The sequence below is a fragment of the Cryptomeria japonica genome, chromosome 3 (assembly GCF_030272615.1).
Source record: "Cryptomeria japonica chromosome 3, Sugi_1.0, whole genome shotgun sequence".
Taxonomy (NCBI): Eukaryota; Viridiplantae; Streptophyta; class Pinopsida; order Cupressales; family Cupressaceae; genus Cryptomeria; species Cryptomeria japonica.
This window is the reverse complement of record NC_081407.1, coordinates 235,662,103-235,683,035: the sequence shown is the minus strand read 5'-3', so window position 1 is coordinate 235,683,035 and position 20,933 is coordinate 235,662,103. Positions and strand designations below refer to the sequence as shown.

Below are 20,933 nucleotides of genomic sequence, written 5' to 3'. Positions count from 1 at the left end.
ATTATAAGTTTCACTACGGAAGATATGACAGATCATCAATTTGCAAGAATGTGACATTCTAGAGTCTAGACATAGTGTAGCTCTCTAAAATGTTCAAGGGCGTCTTCTATACAATATTTTAAGGGATTCAATTCATTCAACAAGTATTACCTAGATTGGGGAAAGAGAAAAGAATAAGATAGCAATTTGAAAATAAATCCCCGAGTGATTTGGTGAGTAGTGGTTGCTTTCACATAGACCTGTTTGTGTATGTTTTTCTCTTTTTGCTACTGTTATTGAAATGCAACAAAAGGGGATCTACAGACCATAAATGTTTGCCTACTTTATTCCATATACTAACTACTCCCAAAGTACTCCATTTGCACCAAAACCCAAATGCCAGCACCATGGTGGCTCAAACAATTTCGGCGCACCATTCTCACAATCTAGGGTATATTACAACCATCGCAACACGATTTATTTTTGCACAATACAAATGTGTCGAGCAATAGAGAGAAAACTGATGATACAGAAAAGTACCATCCTGGTACAATCTTTAACATGAGACCATAATGATAGTATTATGTAGGGTTCCTTTTGAGTATTAACAAAGCACTACAGAAGGGCCCTTACATGGTGCTTTATGGTATGGATTCAGAGCAGTGTTTTCCCATATTTTCTAAAAGGACATCTCTTCAATTAGAAATATAAATGTAATTCAAGCGCCATGTCTTCAAGAGTAAAAATTAGTGTAACACTAAAGTGATCCAAATAACTGGTGCATGCTGCAGCATTCAAGCAGCAAGGACTTCATGAATAAAAACTGTGGTCGATTTAAATATGGCCGGTCAGGATTTGTTAGAGGCTAACGGTTAAAAGAACCCTTGTGTGTGCCAACTACTTTACCTTCCCATAATTATGTTTGACTTGGAAGGTAAAATGTCATTTTGTAGCGTAGCAAGGGACTCCATTCTTGCCAGGATCTTGTCTTCTAAATGGTATATGTAGTGTTATGCAAGATACAAAGCTAAATTATAAAATGAGGTGGTTGAATATTAAATAGGTGCAAATATACCTTGGGAAGGCATGATCCTGACCCTATGGTGCTTACGCTACTTGTATCAGAGAGTAAATAAATAGAATGACAATAATTTTCTGCTACAAAGAGGTTATTGCCAAGACAATGAATAGAGTTCAAGCCCAGCAATGCATCCTATCCATGTAGCTGCAGTTCTATAACGCAGCAATAATATGCTGCCATAGCGACAGCAAGGTCTCAGGTTTGAACCCCATGGATACCCCCTTGTGACAAAACTTGAGGAACCACTCAAATTGAGTGCATATTGTAACATAATGTGTACTAGTGAGTTCTACCTTACTCCCTAGTGAAAAAGGGGAGGTACCATGATTAGTATTTGCAAAGGCCTCCACCTGACCATTATTCCCAAAAATATGCATGTTTTTTATTAAAAAAGCAGCGTTAACTAGGACGCTGACCCTTAACAAAAAGCAACATCAAGAGAGATGATGTTGGAAGAGAACCACAGCCCAAAGGCGGAAAGGAACAAACACAGGAACCTAACCAACCAGGGAATAAACCCCACTCAAGGGGGGACGGGCCACCCAAACCCCCACGAGGGGGGTATGGGGCAGGGGAGAAGATTTCCCTTTACGCCTGCGAGCAACCACAGACCAGGCAATGCTAAGATCCACCGGAAGGGCCCCCACAGGGTCAACAACACCAGTGACAAAAGAAGGCTGGAAGAGGGCCGAAGGGGGCTGCAAGTTACCCATGTTGATGCTGTTGTTACCCATGTTAATGCTGTTGTATTTATCCCATTCTAAGTGTAAAGGGTACTTCAAGCTTGAAAGTGCATTTTCCAATGCATTAAATAAGACATCTGCAATTATAATTAACCAAGTATAAATAGTATTCTAAGCTTCATAATGCACTTTCCCATCCATTAAATAAGAAAGCATGTGTGAGTTTTGGCAGTTATCAAGCCAAACGAACATACCCACAATTGAGTTATGAAGGTGATACTACATTTCTAATCATGGTACAAATCTCATAATTATTTATTTTTGTATGGAACAATCAATGGTAGCTATATTTATCTATTTATAGTTCTATTATTCATGGAAAGCTCTTACATGATGGCTATGTCATATTCTTACTTCATGAAGTTTAAAATAAATCTGAACATATAAATCTAGTTAACTCTTAACCAGAACTATTGAAGAAGTGTGCATCAGCTACTCTATGCCATCATTGTGTACATTCATCCAAACATTGTCACAATAGAAGAATAAGAGAGTAGAGATAAGACGAGACAAGAGACATTTGTTTGGTTACAAGGAATATCTAGACTTATCCCCATCACTTTTCAGTTTCACATGCTTGTTACACCTAAAGGAAGGCATAATCCAACTATTTATAGACCTTCCACAAGCCGTGAGCTATAAGTTAAACCTTCCCATGTCATAAAAAATTGGATGGGGTATATTTGTGGAAAATGTAATGAACAGCTTTATATGCACCTACTAGGTAGATATATAAACGTCTACAAATGATCACCACAAAGAATGGTGCACATAAGACTAAGGATTAAGATAACCTCGCCAGGTTGAGATTACAAGTATGGTACACATCAATTAAGTGCCAATGTCCACCCCTGATCTTGACTTGATGGAAAAATGCAAGTATCTCTGATTCTCGTCTCATGAATGATGAGAATTTGTCACCCCTAAGTGGCATCGTTCAACAAAGCTTAATTGCTGCAATCCTCCAATCATTCACTCTTCACTTTGTCCTTGCACTTGCACTAATTGAATATGTTGAAGCAATCTCATTACTCGTGACTTGTCTTTAGTTGTCAAATTTATTAACATACACTCTGAAAAATCTCCAAAGTTATCAGTCTTATCACATCACTTAGCACTTCGAAGAAAAAAATAAAATTACAACTGGAATTATGGATTTGCATCTATATTTGTTGCATTCATCTATAAGCCAAAGAATAAGTGTGTATTTCCCTAGTCATACCCCTTAAGCCACAATCATCCATTGAAGAATCTCAGAGAAGAAATGGAGAATATGTGTAGCTCCATCATGTACAAGAAGTTGTGTCTAGACATAGAATAAGCCTGCCCATAGAAGGCAAAGCTTGTTGACATCTAAATAAGTGCAATGCCAGTATCTAAATCAAGTGCAAGACTTGTTTGCATCAATGGATATGCAATACCTATTGGCAACTAAATATCTGCAAGGATCGTTGTCATCTAAGCAAATGCAATGCCTATTGGCAATTAAATAAGTGCAGGGCCAATGAACATTTCAAGATCTGCAGCATCTGCCAGCAACTCCTCCTCCTCCTCATCATCGCAAGTGCAATGCCTATTGGCAACTAAATAAGTACAGAGCCAATGAACATCTCAAGATCTGCAGCATCTGTCAGCAACTCCTCCTCATCATCATCATCGTTAATGTTTGTGGGAAACCTATTCATCATCGATTATTCCGATTATCACATCAGCCATGAATATCATAGAACCAACCTATAGGTCTGTCACCATCATCAAAAGTAGAAAATGGTATCTCAAATCATCTAAAATAATCAAAAGTCATATCAAGAATGGACCCAAGGACTGTAACAGGTGAAATGGCTATCAAAAAAAGAGAAGATCGCTGGTAATGAAATCAATCCACCCCAAAGAACAAGGATGGTATCATTTGCTAGGCGCAAGGATAGCAATGTAGGGGTACTAGTATCCACAAATGACATCAAATGGAAGTTTGACAGTGTCCTTGGATGGCCAATGTACATGTATGTGACCATCGATCCAAACAAATTACAAAATGATCATCAGTGGTGAGGAAATGGAGACCTTATAGTTGATGATGTGCACTTGTATGATCTCACATATGCATAGATAGAGCTTAATGATCCTCACTCCATCTGCAGTTATCATCGTGTTGAAGCAATCTCATTACTCATGACTTATCACTAACACTTTTGAAAATATGCAATTGTCTCATCAATCAACATTTGTCCCCAGTTACTCTAGAAAATCTGTAAAATTATCAATCTTAACATATCACCTAGCACTCTAGAGAAAAAATTGAATTTATCACTAGAATTTGAAGAATAAATGGAGAATGCATGTAGGTGCAACATGTATAAGTTGTAGATGTAGACATAGAATAAACCTGTCCATAGAAGAGAAGATTGTTGGAATCTAAATAAAGGGAAACCCTCTCAGTAACTCATTAAGTGCAAACCCTCTTGGTATCTAAATCAAATACGAGACTCGTTAGCATATTAGCTAGTGCAACACATGCCAACAACTGAATCAATGCAAGACTGTTTAGCATTTGAGCAAGTGCAACATCTATTGGCAACTAAATAAGTGCAAGGATAGTTAACATCTCAAAATCTGCAACAACCTAGACATCAGTCAAGCCTGTCACCACATCAGTTGTGGGTGTTATAGCATGCTGACAACTGAATAAGTGCAAGGCCTGTTAGCATCTGAGAAAGTGCAACACCTGTTGGCAACAAAATAAGTGCAAGGCTTGCAGTTAAATCTGCAGTGGCTATCAGCAACTCTTCTTCATCATCATTAGCATTTGTGCCAGTGTTCCACGGGGATGTGTCCCCCTGAAAATGCACAAGTTTCTGAGTCGGGGACATCCCCGAGACGCAAACGTCGCTCCACCATCCCTCTACGGCCACCAAGTTTCCTCTATAGTCTCCAAGACCTTTCCTCACCAGGGGGACATTTCTCAAAAGTTTCTTGTGTCAGAAATACCAAAAGGGATGCAGTGACATCCCCGAGACTCCCAGACGTCCCTCAACCGTGGAGGGGACTCGCAAATTTTTGAGTCTATCTCAGGCTGTTTGGCATTGTTTGTGGGCGAACATGGTTGCATAAAGTGAGTTTTAGGAGGCTTTAAGGGGTTGTTTGGACCTGCAATGGTGATGTTTCAAACCTGCAACATATTTTCCAGTTGTATCAGAACTGCATTGTCGTATACAGTAATTTAAATAAAAATGTGTGTTCTGTTGACGTGTATTTTGTACACAGCCTAACACAGAATAAAATACCCAAGGGTACCTTATCCTCTCTTGAATAAAGTTTCCGAATGCTGAAGATATCGTGAAAAGGATCAGTCGGAGAAACTTCAAGGTTCTTATATGTAGGATCTCTACGTGTGGATAAGCTCTCTGTGGTATGATGTGATTTGCTGGAATCACAAGGGGACTTACATTTGATGATTGAACTTTTGATTTGCCTTTGAATATTGTTGGAACATAGGCTCTCACTAGCTTAGATTTGAAAAAAAAAAAAAAAAAAGGACGAGGGCGAAGAGAGGATATAATCCTAACACTAAGAATGTAAGAGCAATGAATGATCTCTGATGAAATTCTAACTAGGTCTTGTTTGGACATCGCAGGACCATCTCCACAAGGCTAGTGCGATCTTCGAAGGGAAGCTTTATGATGTTCAAATCATCACTGCAGGCATAGACACCATCAGGTTGATGCATATCAATGAAGAAGCGACAATTGAAGTTAAGCTTAGGCTGAACGATTCCAGTTGACTACGCAAGGCAAGTCTGCAATCAACAAACTGCTAGTAGTATGGATATACGAATTTCACCATCAATCAAGCACATTTCTTCCACTCATCTAATAACATGAAATCAAATATGAGAAGTATAGAGACCATGCAAATTGTCGAATCGACCCATAAATTTCACCATTTCTTCAATGAAGTTACAAGTCTTTTACAACAACATCTTGGCAACAATCTTTGCCTTCTCTCTCTACTCTACTCTAATTACTATTCTATCAACTAGCTAACTACTCTCTATTTGTCTTCTAACCGCTTTCCAACTCCTTCCTAACTGCCTTTACAAAATGAAATGCCAGGGCTTATATAGTGCCCTCAATACAATTCGATGGCTTAGATCAATTCGAGATCAATGGCCAAGATTCAACAATGAAAACCCTAATTAAGGTTTGTTACAACCATTACATAACATTTAATGCTTGACCAATGATAAAATTGTATTGCTTGGACACATGTCCTCTCTAGAAAAATCGACCAATGGATAACCGGGGTAGGTACATCGGAGTTTGTGCCACCTTCCATGAGTTAGGTACATTGAATCTGGACATGTTGAGGTGGACCACACTGACTGGAGAAGTGATGACTAGGATGCCACCTCGTCTGACACTTGTAACTTGGTAAATATTCAACTTGATGTTGTTGAGAAGCTAGCTTTAATTAATTTATCTGGAACTATTTGCTTCTTCAACGAACCCTTGTTCTGACTTCTTGTGTCCTTGATTTGTAGGATGATTGATGTACCTTGCCTTGGAATGCTAGACTGGAGGAGGCCGCCCTTGTCCTTGCTTGATCGTCCTTGAGGAGACTGTCCTTGATCTGGCTTGATTTTCCTTGAGGAGAACCTTCCGACTTGTAGATCCTTCGAGCTTGGGAATCGCCATCTTGATACCTACACAACATTTCAAAATTAGTAATATATCTTGAAATCTAAAAATTAAACTTTAAAAGGAAGATTCAAGATTTTAATTAGGAAACTTCATGATAAATCTTGAGTTATCATTTCCTAATTTAGGATTTTCAAAGCAAAATTAAAATCTTCAAAAATGGCGCCAAGGTGATTACGCCATACCTCCACTTGGGAATTAACTCTAAGAAATGATGTAAAAATAGATGAATTTTGCTAGGCAAAGCGTAGATCAAAGCTCTCCCTTGGATAAAATTGCGCCTCCTTTAGCTAGCTTCTTCAAGATTTGGAAATTCGCCTTCAAATGTCTTCAAAAATCTGGAAATTATCCTCCAAACTAGCAAGAAATACGCCTCTCCAATGGCCTTCAAGATGAATTTCGCCCTCCTTAGTCTCCACACTTGGTAGAAATTCGCTCCACACAAGCTAGATTTCGCACCTCCTTCCTTGCTTCTCCAAATCGCACTTGAAACAATGAATGAATGATTTGAATAATGAAAAACACACCCCAAATATATAGAGCACTCACCATTTTAATTTCCCATAGGCCGACTTTGAAAATAAGCCAAAAATAAATAAAAATTAAATAAAAGAAGAGGCCGACTTTATAAATAATATTAAAATAATACCCCAAGCGCTCTTTCTTTTGATTTTAAATTAATAATAATTAATTTCAAATGCCTTTATAATTAAAAAATTTCGATTTTAAGGCTCAAAATTAATTATTAAATGCCATGCGCCATCATTAAATGTCAATTTAATTTCAAAATATTTCAAGGTTTTATCGAATTTGCAATTTGAAGGATATTGGCGCCCAAGCATGGGAAAATAATAGATATCAACAAGATCGCTCTGGTCCCTTGGAGAGGGACAGGAGCGCCTATACCTTTTGGACCTCACACTTCTTGTTTTTTACGTCCAAGACCTCATTTTTGACGTCCAAGATGGCATTTTTACTTAGAATTTCGAGTTCAATTTATTCGATCTTTGAAATGAGTGCACTTTAAAGCATTTTCGCTCTGGTCCCTTGGTGAGGGATAGGAGCGATTTCATCTTTTGTCCTTGGTCTTTGTCCTTTAGATCGCCAAATCAAGTTTGGAGGTAAGCAATGACCTTCGTTCATCTCTTCTATGTGTGTTCAACCCGCTTCTTCAAGGCAAAAACGTGCTTTCCCAAGATTTTCGCCCTGGTCCTTGAGTGAAGGACAGGAGCGCCCTTTGCCAATTGTCATCAAAATTCGTGGTCCTTGTAACTCCTTTCCACCTCGAGGCATTTTAAACATCATTTCAAATTCGCGCCTTGGCTTAGATTTGTCCAAACTTGGCGAGAAGGACTGGATATTAAGTTTTTCGCCCTGGTCCCTTGGAGAGGGACAGGAGCTATTTTGCAAATCCAAGCTTATCCGTCCTTTGTTAGCCTTCCAAATTATATTCAATGGATAAATCATGTTTTCCTTGGTCTCTTCAAATCATAAAATTGTCTTGATCCTGCAAGAACAGTGCAAATTTGAAATTCAAGCTCCGGTCCTTCAGTGAGGGATGGGAGCACTTTTACAATTACAAGCCAATTCGTCCTTTGCTAGCTTCGAAAATTATCTTCAACGGATCGATTGTGTCTTCCTCCACCCACCTCAAACGCGAAACTTGCTTTCCTTTTGCCAAAAACTTGCCTTGAGGGAAAATCGCTCTGGTCCCTTGGAGAGGGACAGGAGCGCCCTTTGAAAATAGCCCTGGTCCCTTGGTGAGGGACAGGAGCGAACTTGTCATTTAGGTTGATTTTCTCCTTTGTGGCCCACTTAAATTATATTCAACAGACAGAGCACACTCCCCTTGGCCTCTTCCAATCGCAAAATTATTTAAGTCTTGTGAGGATAATGCAAATTTGGGATTCAAGCTCCGGTCCTTTAGTGAGGGACAGGAGCGAATTTTGCTCTCTAGGCCAAATCGTTACAATTTTCATCAAAAAATGTCTTGGCTAAGGAAGATATCATCTTACTTCATGCTATGAATAAAAGTTAATGTCCAAAAAAGGTCTAAAATTGTGCATATAAAGAAAAACGCTCTGGTCCTTCAATGAGGGACAGGAGCGAATTTGACCTTCTAGGCAAAAACTTCATCATTTCATTGCTTTTGATCAAGTTTGGATGCTCTATCATGCTCATTTCGTCCTTCATCATGCTGTTGATGTCTCAATTTAACCAAACAGGGTCAGGAATGACTCCACTAAGCCTTTTCGCTCTGGACCCTTGGTGAGGGACAGGAGCGCTTTGCCTTGGACCCCTGGAGAGGGACAGGAGCGAAATTCGCTCTAGATCCTCAGTGAAGGACAGGAGCGAAATTTGACTTTTTGAACTCTCTATCAGGATAATTTTTATGGAATATAACATTTAAGTATAAGAAAGTATTCCATATATACTTTCAGGATGTTTGAGAGTGGTTTCAGACCTCCAGGAGTTATATTGCAAAATCTAGTTTTTTGAGGTTTTTCAGTTTCCAGACTTGGTCAAATTTCAGGATCAGGACATTCCAGACTTAGCCAAATTTCAGGATCAAGACTTCAGACTTAGCCAAATTTCAGGATCAGGACCTCACTCAAGCCGGACTTGCCTATCCATGTGATCCCCTCGGCAACACTCAAAATGCAAAGGCTAACTGACAAAACCCTAAAAAACCTAAAAAGACAAACCCTAAAAAGCAAAAAAAAGCAGGGGTCCCCATTTGCAATGGGGCGATGTGTGAAAACGTCACAACAGTTCCCTACATACATTGATCATTTCAGCTGTCTTTTCAAAGTATTTTCCTTTATTGTTTTCTATTGGGTGCTAGTTTCATGCAATTTGGGCAATCTAGAAAGTGTCTTTTCAATGTGCTACTGTGTACCAACATTTGTAACAGCTTGCAATCATTATCAGCACTTAAATAACAGAGATAGCATTGTTTCAGTTTGCATGGTTCTTATGCTTGTTAAAAAATAAAAGATCATCTAGGTCATTATACATATAAAGATGATTTTCATGACAAAATTGAAATAGATTTATGCTATTATTTCCATACGCTGAAATGATAGGGATGATTAGAGCTTTTAATGTCTTTAGGGTTAGATCCTTTTAAGATACTCCAACACAATCTTTCTACTTATAACTTAATGTTCAAAGTTCAATGCAACCATTGCAATGTGTTTACTCATTCCTTATACAGATACATATTTTTATAGCTAATTTTTCAAGTACTATATGTAATTCAGCACCACTCCCTCGACGGCGCCCCCACTCCTCTCACCCCCCACCCCCACTCCACCACCATCCCCAAACTTAGGCCCCCACCCCCTTATTTCCATGTGCTGAAATTATAGGGGTGATTAGAGATTTTACTGTCTTTAGGGTTAGATCCTTTTAAGATACTCCAACATAATCTTTCTACTTATAACTTAATATGTTCAAAGTTCAATGCAACCATTGCAATGTGTTTACTCATTCCTTATACAGATACATATTTTTATAACTAATTTTTCAAGCACTATATGTAATTCAGCACCACTCTCTTCCTGCTGCCCCAACCACTTGCCGCCCACCCCCTCCCCCAACTCCGCCACCATCCCCAAACTTAGGCATGATGGTGTGCATGTTCATGAGTCATGACCATCAATCCAAATATGCACTTGTATGATCTCAAATATGCATAGAAAGAGCTCCATGATCATCACTCCATCTGTAGTCAATCCATGTGATAAGTGTTGAGCTCCAATCATGCCATTTTTCAATTTTTCCCTTCATAGGTGTTGGAAGAGTGATCGAGGTGGAGAATATCTTAATTGTCCATAATATGACCTAGGATGTGTCATGCACAAAATAAGTTCTAGATGAAATTCTCAAATGGATACTTCTCAAACTAGTGGTGATTGTCATGGCACAGTTGTAGATAAACCAAATATTCATCAGCAGCATTTTCTTCTTGGAAACATATTACTGCTCCTCACAACAAATCATCACTAATGAGGGTTCTTATTGACATGTGGTGCACATCCCTAAAGCAGGTGCATTTTTGTTCTCCTGATAACCTAGATCCCTTGTTTTGGGTGTAAAAATAGGCTTAACAAGATCAACAATTGTTTGCCTATGCTTGCAAGTCCTCCTATATATCCCATTTGTCACATCAAATTTGAACCAATATGCTTGATGTGCTTCTCAAATTCAGGAAAGCCAGTGGAATCATGAGAAATATCACCATCTTGAAAGCTATCAGTACTCATCACCTGATAATCATTTCAAAACACACCTTGATCTACAGGAACTTTATTTCCTTGTAACAACTTAGTGGGTTCCTCATCCCTTTTCAATAACTCCTCACCAGTAAAGTTGATTTCTTTCATAATGTTGGGAATAAAAACATTTTATCTTGCCAATTTGTCATCTTCATTGACTAACTTATGATGAAACAAGAGTTCATTTGTGGTAGAATTGCATACCATAGTCAAACAAGCATAGTTACCGAACCCAACTAGCTCTGGCCCAGGTCTTATAGGATCCAGATTTTCCAGATGTGCCTAATCAGTCTAATCTGGTCCAAACACTTTTTATTATTTTCTCTTCTAAAATTTAAAATTTTCATTTTTCTGCAAACCCACATCCAAGCCTAATTGCTTTGCTTAGGACAATAGTTTGAAATTACGTATAATTATGTTATTTAGTATTTTCACACATGTGCAGGCATGAATGCAATTTTCTTTTAATCAGTGTCCAAATTTTCATGGAATCATAAATTTTCAATTTTTTTTACCCTGCCCCCAACCCCGAAACCCAGATCTTCAAAGATGATAACTACGCATGTAAGTCTTTGATAACTACGCATGTAAGCTTGTGAGTTTAAGAAAGATTTAGAAGAATTCAGGTTCTATATTGTCTCTGTAGCTACTTTAAGTGATCTTCAGCATCATCTATTCAATTGGGGCTTCTCCCGTCACTATGCCCTGGATTTCTGCATATCCACTGTTCTTGCATTGCTCATTGTGACTCAATTTCATTTTTTAACACCATATTAACCAATTCAAATGCAGAGCAAAACTTGCTCCATTTCTGAAATTTTCAATTGCCTTTGGATCTCCTCTCAAGCACTATAGTACTTCAAACCATTAAAACCTGAAGCAGACAAAAGGGATTTGGTTTCTCAAAGTTTCCACTACTTTCTTTTAAATTTGCCCTTACCAATTCAAACAATAAAATATTGAAATAGTTTTAAATAAGAGTCAGTTTCAATAGAAGTGTAACTTATAACAGATTGATTTGAATGGTGACACAAAAACCACATTGCTGAACAGTTCTTGGTTCAAAGATTTGTCCTACCAACCTTTTTATACCACTTTTCCTCCTATTCAAATGATTAATAACAAAAAAAGTCACCTCCTTTATAAAATAAACATAATTGGAATTGAACCCATAACCTATATCAGCGAGTTGAATTGCTTTAAAAAATTTATCACCCATTTGTGTTAAAAATGAAACTTACGGTCTCTAATACATCATCATATGTTTGTTGTGGTGCCTTAAAGTTACCCCCCACCCTTTCCCTATCACTTGCCTTAAGTACTCTTTTGAGCTCCTTTAACTTCTTGGTGCAATGCCACTCCACGCATCCTCTTACTGCACTGTTATAGTCCACTCTTGGGGATTCTCCCATATGTTGTTCTAGATTCCTACCTTTGCTTGTCTCCACGCACACACTGCTCCTATCATGAGTACTATATGTTATTATGTCAGCCCTTTATGCTTACACTGCACAGTACACTCCTTACATCACCTGTAACCTGTCACATTTTCTCATGTGGTTAAATGCCACAACCTGACTTCACACACCTCCTTTAGTCACCCTTCACAAAAATTCCACATGCTCCTTCACAACTTCTGCATAGCCTAAAACTCATCCTTTACTCCTTCAAAACCTAGGCCCACATGCCCATTTCTACACATTCCTACCTTCCACTTGAAAGATTCACTTGATGCATCTTCTTACATGGAAAACTATTGTTTACATGCCTTCAAGCTCCATATGCTCCCGTCAATGTTATCCTCGCACACAATGCCCAACCACACCAGTTTAGCTTGATAGCCTTCCTCCAAGTATTCCTCAAAGGCCTGTGAAGCGGCCCAGCTAGCTTGAGTCTTCACTTGCAAAAGTGTGATATTAGTAGCACTGCTTGAAGTGCCACCACCAGCTAACATTTCTTTAATTTATTATGAGAAACAAAAAGTTGCTGCCCCAGCATCACAACCTAGAACCTTTGTTTGCAATCTACCCCTCCTCAACACTGCTGCCACTCAACCAATGTCAACAAAATCTATTAAAAGAATTAAATTTGCAGCCTTGAGAATATTCTCCAGAACATTACAATAATTTGAATTTAAAAATTTAAATCTTGTTGATAGAAGGAAATACAATGAAAACTTCCACCGTAAAACTAAGGGATCAGAATGGAAAAATAAGAAAGCATAGAACTACGCACCCTGACAAATTTTCACGAAGTTTCTAGGTTTGTATATGGAGTTTGAAAATTATGCATGCAATTATGAATTACCTCAATTACTCCCAAAGTGTAAAGAGTTGGAGCTCTTTGTTTGATCCCTAGCCTTCCTGCCACCAGATCTATAACTAGATCAAACAGATGAGAAAGATTTGGCCTCAGTTCAAAAAATTGAAAATTTCCCCAAACTCTTAATGCTCCTTCCAGCCCTGTAGACGTAGATCTCTCCAAAATGCTTCAAAAGCTTCAAGCGGTAACCCTAACACTCTAGAACCATGTTAGAACCAAATGTGAATCTCCTTAAATTTAACAAAGATTTATGGAAGAAACAAACATCAACTACTCTAATCCACCATTGGATAACATTCATCTAAGCATCATTATATTACAATAACACAATAGAGAGATGCCAGTAATAAATTATACAACACATCAGAATCACTTATCACGGCCTTTTTATAAATTGCTAAAGGCACAAAGCTCCTATTTATAAACCTCCCACAAGAAGAATATTATGAGTTACACTATGTGTGTTATCACAATTAGTAGGCCCTAGGATGCATTTCAGTAAAATATTAAAATGTATTAAGCAAGCCTACATGCACATACACCTACTAAATAGATTTATACACATCTTCCAGGATCCATCACAAATATCAGTGCCTCGTAGGGAATAAAGCAACAGTTAAATATTAGCTCAATAGGCCAAGTCAAAATTATAGTTATAACAGAGCTACCCAGGGACGCGTCCCTGACCTGAAAACCCCCGTCCCTGTCCCGGGGACGTTTCGGGGACTTGGGGATGGCCAGGGGACGTTTCCCCCCGTCCCCAAATTGGCCTGTATTTTGAGGGGGCGTCCCCGAAACAGGGGGACGCCTGCCCTAGCTCTGGGGGACGTCCATACGTCCCGGGGATGGCTGGGACGTCCCCAATCCGTCCCGGGGACAGCCAGACGTCCCCCATATCTAAGGCCCTTAAAAAATATTAAAAAATTAAAAAAGTTGTATTTTCAATTTTTTATTTAAATTTTCTAATGTAGGCCCCTTATTAATTCAAATTGTTATTAAAAATTAAAAAAATTAAAAGATAACATTAATTAAATTTTAAATTTATTAATTTTATTCATAATTTTGACAATGAAATTATATGGCAGCAGTGTAGCCTTTGGGCATTTTGACACAGAGATTAGAAAATAGCCAAACTCAGTGAGTCAATAGAAAAATAACACCCAACGCCTTTATTAAAGAATAAGTTTTTTTGGCCCATTGACCCCACCTTGGGGGCGCTGCCCCCAAACCCCCGTTGAAAAATATGGGGGGAAACTGCGTCGATAGAAGGAAGGAAAATTTAACCTCCGAGTCTATTGATATACATATTGACAATGTGAATGAATTGAAATTCTGATTTATGAATGCATAATTGCATATTATCTATTGAGTATTAACAATGTTGTATGTTCAGAATTTACATTCTAAAATGTTTTCAACTTTTCATAGTATCATACACATGCTATATCCATGTTTTATTGTTTTCATATGAATATAATGTATGTATGCATGCTTTATCCATGTTTTCATATGAACATTTAGAATTTTGAAATTTTCCTATATATTTTAAATTTTTCCTATATTTTATATAGCCGTCCCCTTTGCCGTCCCCCGCCGTCCCCAAATTTGGCAAAAAAAATTGCCGTCCCGGAAACGCGTCCCGCCGTCCCCTACCGTCCCCGTCCTGGAAACTCAAGGTAACTTTGGTTATAAATTATGGTGTAGATGTATATAATCCGCCAAAGACAAAATCTCATTTCTCTTTTAATGAAATCCGAACTTCACTAATTTCCAATATACTCTCTTTGATTTATTTGAGCATCCACCCAATACGAAAAAATGCCTTGTTATCTGTTTGTTCTTGTGAGTATCTTAATGCACAAATGTAAGCGTGTTGCCAAATCCATACAAAGCCAAAAGTGAACAGATAATCACCTTAAATCATAAGGCCAAAATAAGTGCTAAATTCTTAATACAAGGATTATCATGAGCTTTTTGCAGGTTCCGTGAAAAAATGATTGCTAATTATTATACACATGAATATTAAATGAACAAATGCTGATGCTTAGACTTAACTGGTACATTTGCTCTGTACTTTTATAGTCTTATAGTATTTAGAAATCAAAGATTCAACAGTAACTGCATTCCATTTTCACATAACAAAATATGAAGACTTGACATAATGGTATGAGCCTTGGGGTATGGTTGTTGTAACAGATACCCCTTATATGCGGCATCTAAACCAAAGAATTTCTTCAAGGACTAAAAAATAACATTTTTTATTTTCATTGTTTTTACAGGAATATGATAATTCTTTAGCATTACTAGTAATAAAAAGAGAAACCCAAAAGCATACTTCTGAATCCATGAACTTTCTGCTAATGCCAGAAGGATGAAGTATGAAATTTCAACAAACCTCTGGCTACATTGCATCTACTTCTTTCCAATGTTTTATATAGTGGAAAGATTGAAAATTTGCATTCAAGACAATTTACTGTCATCTGTTGGGTGGAATTGTTATATAAAAGCAGAATGCCACAAATGTTATAATGTTCAATGAATGAGTCCTCCATTTTCAGGAGAAACTTTGGAGACTTGTCAACTCGTCATTTTTCTATTACCCAATAAAGGATTAGCACACGCAAAAATACCATAGATTGAGAAAATGCCACATGCCTTATTTCTATACTATAAGACATAAGCTGTCAGTTGTGCTTGGGTTCTACATTATCACAAGCTAGCCTTCATTTCTTATGTTAAAGATGCTAGTGATGTTAAAGATGCTAGTGAAGAGAGTGTTTCACATACTTAATCGATGTGAATATTGTGTATATGGTGTTAATACTAGTATCTTCAAGTTAGCCCATGAATCAACATATGCTATGGACTGGGGATCATTTAATACCAGAAGTATATACTGACCTGTAAAACTGAAACTTGCAGAAAGTTCCTTCCAATGTAATAAACAACACTTGGATCCAAGCTTCCAACCAATAGGCCAAAAGATGCATATTTGAATAAGATGGAACCATGAGAAAATGAAGAAGCTAGTTTAAGGTAAAAGACTATATCAACCGCATCAAGGAAGCAAAATCCATGATTTTATTATAATGGCAAAAGGGATAGCCAACAAATGGCAGAAAAATGTAGTCTATTATAAAATTTTGGGAGAATACTACTAAATAATTGGGTAGAACTTTGGAGTGTTTGAAAAGACAACTTCTCCAAAGGATGATAAAGCAGAGGGTTTTGCTTTTCACCAATGGTTTAACTGCTTGTGATTTAGACCTCACTGACAATAATAAATTGCAAGAGAGATGTTGTGCCCAGTTGATTTAATCAAAACTCAAAAGTATTGAATATAAGTTATAACCAATCAATAGAAAGGATCTCTGAAAAAATTTAAAATGCAACCAACGGAATTGATTTCAACAAAGTTAACAAAATACAAATCCATTTAAATCAAGGGGATTCATATAAAAATAATGAATATGAATAAATCCACAGATAGTCCAAACAGCAATAAAAGGAGGAGAAAACATCATTACCAATTATTTATTTATCGTACTAAACTCCTATACAAATACATTGGCATAAGATTTTTAATTTTGTTGGATCTCAACACACAAGGAGGAAAACCAATTATTTGAACACCCACCACTTTAGGCATTTTGCCCTCTAGACTCTTTTCCAATTGGGAAAGCTTTTAGTACATTTACTTCTTTTTAAGCTCCTTTTCTCTCACAATTATCATCAATGAGGGATAGTCATGACCCAGTTATTTTTATTTTGCTAAGTTCATTTTTAGGATTTTGACCCCCGTGCATCATATCAACATCAGTGGTCATATTATTGAGATTGGTTTAAGAATATTTCGTTCAGTTAGGATTAAAATCTTTTTGGTCCTTCATTTTCTCTTGATTATTTCCTGTTTGCATTCCCATAGCCTTTGGGTCTTGCTTCTTGGGGCATCTTATTTTCTGCACTTTTCATCTTTGTTGGTTTTCATTTTGCTACAGTTTGATTAACGTAGCACTTATGTTTGACCTGCCACTCTTCCCCTATTCTCCTAAGTTGAAATCTTATCTTGGATTGTCTTGCTTGATTTCATTCAATTTACGCAGCACTATTTAATACACCTCCATAGTAGCCATTATCAGTTCTTTATGGAATCATTACTGCTATAATTAATGAATTTTCATATGTTAATTTTTGCATATTGCATCACTCTTTGGAATTTCTTTGCTTCTTCAAATCCCAGACTGTCTGCAAACTGGAGAATTTTACCACTTGGATATCTATGAAGATTGTGTGACTATTGCAAGTATGGCCTTTTTGGATTTTCTCACAAGCTCCAAATATGTGATCCTTAAATGCCCTGTGAATCTGTGACATATGAAAAAATTCAAAGTTGTTATGTGGTGGATAACAAGTATCCAGTATAAGAGGTTCTTTGTTGATGCAAACTAGTCAAATAGGAATAGTTAAGTAGGGGTATCAGTTTACCATTTGATGGTCCAAATCCACTTACCTGAAACCCAAAGTTGTTGAATTTATCCTCTGCAATCACCTTGAACAGGTAACTTCGAATCTTTGTTCACATCACCTCCACATTGATAGAATCATTTTCGTTTCTTTAGCTTAAATTTGTTTCCCTGGCATATGCTATGGCTTGAAAAGATGGATGGTTTGATTGCAAAGAGAGGAATGGGTTAAGGAGTCATAAGGCACTTTAGCAACAAAGGAAATTTCAGTTATGGGTTACAAAAAGATGCTGGAACTACCGGGTATGGAGCTACACTCTTAACTTCAAGCGATCTTAGGATGGTCATTTCCATTAGCGATTTGGCCATTGTATCATGTAAGCTTAGAACAGGATGGCATTCATATTATATTGCGTTGGAATGGAATTTCTCAAATGTACTAGGATTTTATTGCGCTTTCATCTTCCAAGCATAGAAGTAGCAGCCACAGCCCACAACACAATCAATTTCTACCTGCCTTAACTTGTTCAATCAGATCTGCAATGACCTTGCAAACTAAATTTCAGTTATATAAATCACCACTAAACTGTTGCAACATCCAGCAGTGACTTCATTTAAAGCATATATAAATTTGTGCAAAAACAAACAAACATAAATATCATAAGAGTTTGTGTCAACATCATAAACCAGATATTATAAAGTAATTACAAATATAAATACTTTAGTGTTTTTAAGTTTTCCCCTTTGGTGGTTTTGCGGATGACAAAATGGCAAATCCCAACAAGAACAACATTAAGAAGACAATAAAGCATGACAGGATGGAACACACTATTAAATGTGAGAGTTTTGGAGTTCAGAAATTCAAAAAAATGGATGCAATTTTTTTTATCCAAAAGAGCACATTAGACCTATTTTCTCAATATTTTCCAATAAACATCTTTCTGATACATTGCCCAACTGACATGTGACTACTCTTCCTCGAGTAAAGAATCTCCAATCCCAAATTCAGAGCATTATCCATAATGCATTGAAGATTTTTCACAGAGAATCCCCTGATCATAATTATGGTCAAAGGTTCTTCTTATGAGAAGCAATAGGAATAATCAATGAATCACATACTTCAAAACTTAGCTCTTGCAAAATTCAAAAGTGAGATTTCTATTTGGGTTCCAATTGTTTATTATTTTTGAGACAAAGTCAACCTACAATACGGTGAAGGAAGAACAACCGTGTAAATGATAAGCATGTACTACTATTTAGTCCCAAAAGCCAGTAAACAACCAAAGAACGCCAACATGTAGCAATTTGCCATTAAAATAGATTATGTGCCAAGTTCACAACCCAGTTCCCAGAGCAAAGAAATTCAACGTGACCAAGGATCATGAAAAGGCATACAAAAAGTTACATTATATTTCGAGTTAAGCTCCAGCCTAAACTGCAGCCTCCAACGGAAGATTAAAGACATGTCAAAAAAAGTAGTTATACATTGCTCTGCTTGTATGAGGTGGTATCAAGCACTTGCTTTCCACACATAGAACAGACACCTGCAAGGAATGGCAGTGTCAATCAGTAGTTGTTCAAATCAGTATCATCAGCACATAGTCATACCTTTTTGTATAAATTCTTCTGGTACACAGTTTCCAGAAGAATTTTTAGACAAACTGTTACTTAAAGCAGAAGCCTAAAATCTTTAAGGTCATACCTTTCTTGTAGGCACAAGACAGGCAATACTTGCCCTCTTGGTGCAATTGCTGCTTGCATATGGTGCATTTTGCTGTCCCATACGGTGTCCACCTGGTGCAATAATTCATAAGAAAATGTAATTACGAAGAGAAATAATTTTGAAAATGTGAACAATAATACAAGGAGCCTGCTTATTCATGTGTTTGGATTCCTAACAACAAATCAAATACAGAAATGATTATATATGGGTGTAGTCATCAAGAAAACCAAGTTCAGGAACGGCAACCCACACCTTCTGATGTAATTTAACCATAAACTTATTCATGTATTCATTCCTATTTCCTATCATCACTGTACCAATACATGTACATGAAGGGTATAGAAGTATATGAATGAGCTTATGGTTATACTTATATTACATCAGGAACTCGATCACTCAATCGAGCAAATTTTATCTATATTTGTTCTTGATTGAATTCCTGAATTTATTGTAATTTGACAAACACGGTGTGTATACCATAGCCATACCCTTATTCGTATGTTCCATATCCTATTTCAAAATGAGTTCCCATCTCTTTACTAATATAGATGCTAACAAAAATTAAGATTATAACAATGATATACATACTCAATCCTAAATTCCTAGATAATTGAACAGATACAGTATGTGCATATAGACAAACTGCATCATCTAATTTATTCATATACAATAAATCATCGTATCTCTCCTCTTTCCAAATAATATGAGTGCATATATATACACTTCAATTGCACAGATTAATAATATGTATTTTAACACCCTGTATCTATCCATTTATTAAGAATTTAGGCACCCAATTATGCAAACCCTCAATGATATTGTTTCATCTTCAAACTGTTGTTTTTTATATGTAATATATTAAAAAGACACCCAAAAATGAAAAGGGGTTTGGTTGTTTAGGGTAAGTTGCCTGTGCTTCTTGGACAAGAGCTTGTTCTCGTTGACCTTACGGCCCCCACTTTCAGAAGTGTTGCTTGCACCCTCTTTCCATTTGTCTGGTACTATCACCTTTGACAGCTTCTTTTCGCCTGTAATTACACATTACAGATCTATAAAAAATTCATGGGTTTGCGAAATTAGTTCAAAAAAATTTTGCATTCGGAACCTAATGAAAGAATTCAGCTCCTTACACTTCTCGCAGACCATGATATTGCTTTAAACGGACGCGTCTGCCAATCAGTATTCAGCTGGATACTTCAAATAAATTTGCTTTTGCCTGTTTATTTACCTCTTAATTCTTCTTGTAGCTGTGAACTCTTTACCCGCTAAGAAACTTCTAAGCTTTGGAATTGGAATATTCCTACCTAAGTTGGAAAGAACATCACCTATTTTAATTTATAATTGGGAATGTTTTTTCCCTTACAATTAAAGAATTATTATGCAATAGTAAAGAGTGGAGTGTACTAGTGTGAATGAATTAACAAATTAAATTTTATTTTTATTTAATTTATTAGGGAAATGAGTTTAAATGATCTACATTTAATTTAAGTTATTTTATTTTATTTTATTAATACTCACAATAACATAATATAATTAAAGCTAATCTAATTTGTTTAATTTAATTTAAGTTATTTTATTTAATTTTAAAATTCTTAAATAATTTTAAAATTTGAATTAGCTTTAATTTTATTTAATTTATTATGGA

General features: G+C 36.8%; 1 protein-coding gene and 1 long non-coding RNA gene across 2 annotated transcripts; both read right to left on the bottom strand.

Annotated features, from left to right (window-relative positions):
* Window positions 1-11,777: 11,777 nt before the first annotated feature.
* On the bottom strand, window positions 11,778-14,440 carry LOC131874604 (uncharacterized). Its single transcript, XR_009371961.1, has 2 exons — window positions 13,088-14,440; window positions 11,778-12,820 (listed from the first exon to the last, which is right to left on the bottom strand). It is a non-coding gene; the product is annotated as an uncharacterized LOC131874604 (long non-coding RNA).
* Window positions 14,441-18,850: 4,410 nt separating this feature from the next.
* On the bottom strand, window positions 18,851-20,589 carry LOC131074399 (uncharacterized). Its single transcript, XM_058011024.2, has 4 exons — window positions 20,419-20,589; window positions 20,199-20,316; window positions 19,268-19,359; window positions 18,851-19,109 (listed from the first exon to the last, which is right to left on the bottom strand). Exons 1-4 carry the CDS (start codon window positions 20,432-20,434, stop codon window positions 19,045-19,047), a joined length of 291 nt encoding a protein of 96 aa, XP_057867007.2. The 5' UTR covers window positions 20,435-20,589; the 3' UTR covers window positions 18,851-19,044.
* Window positions 20,590-20,933: the final 344 nt, after the last annotated feature.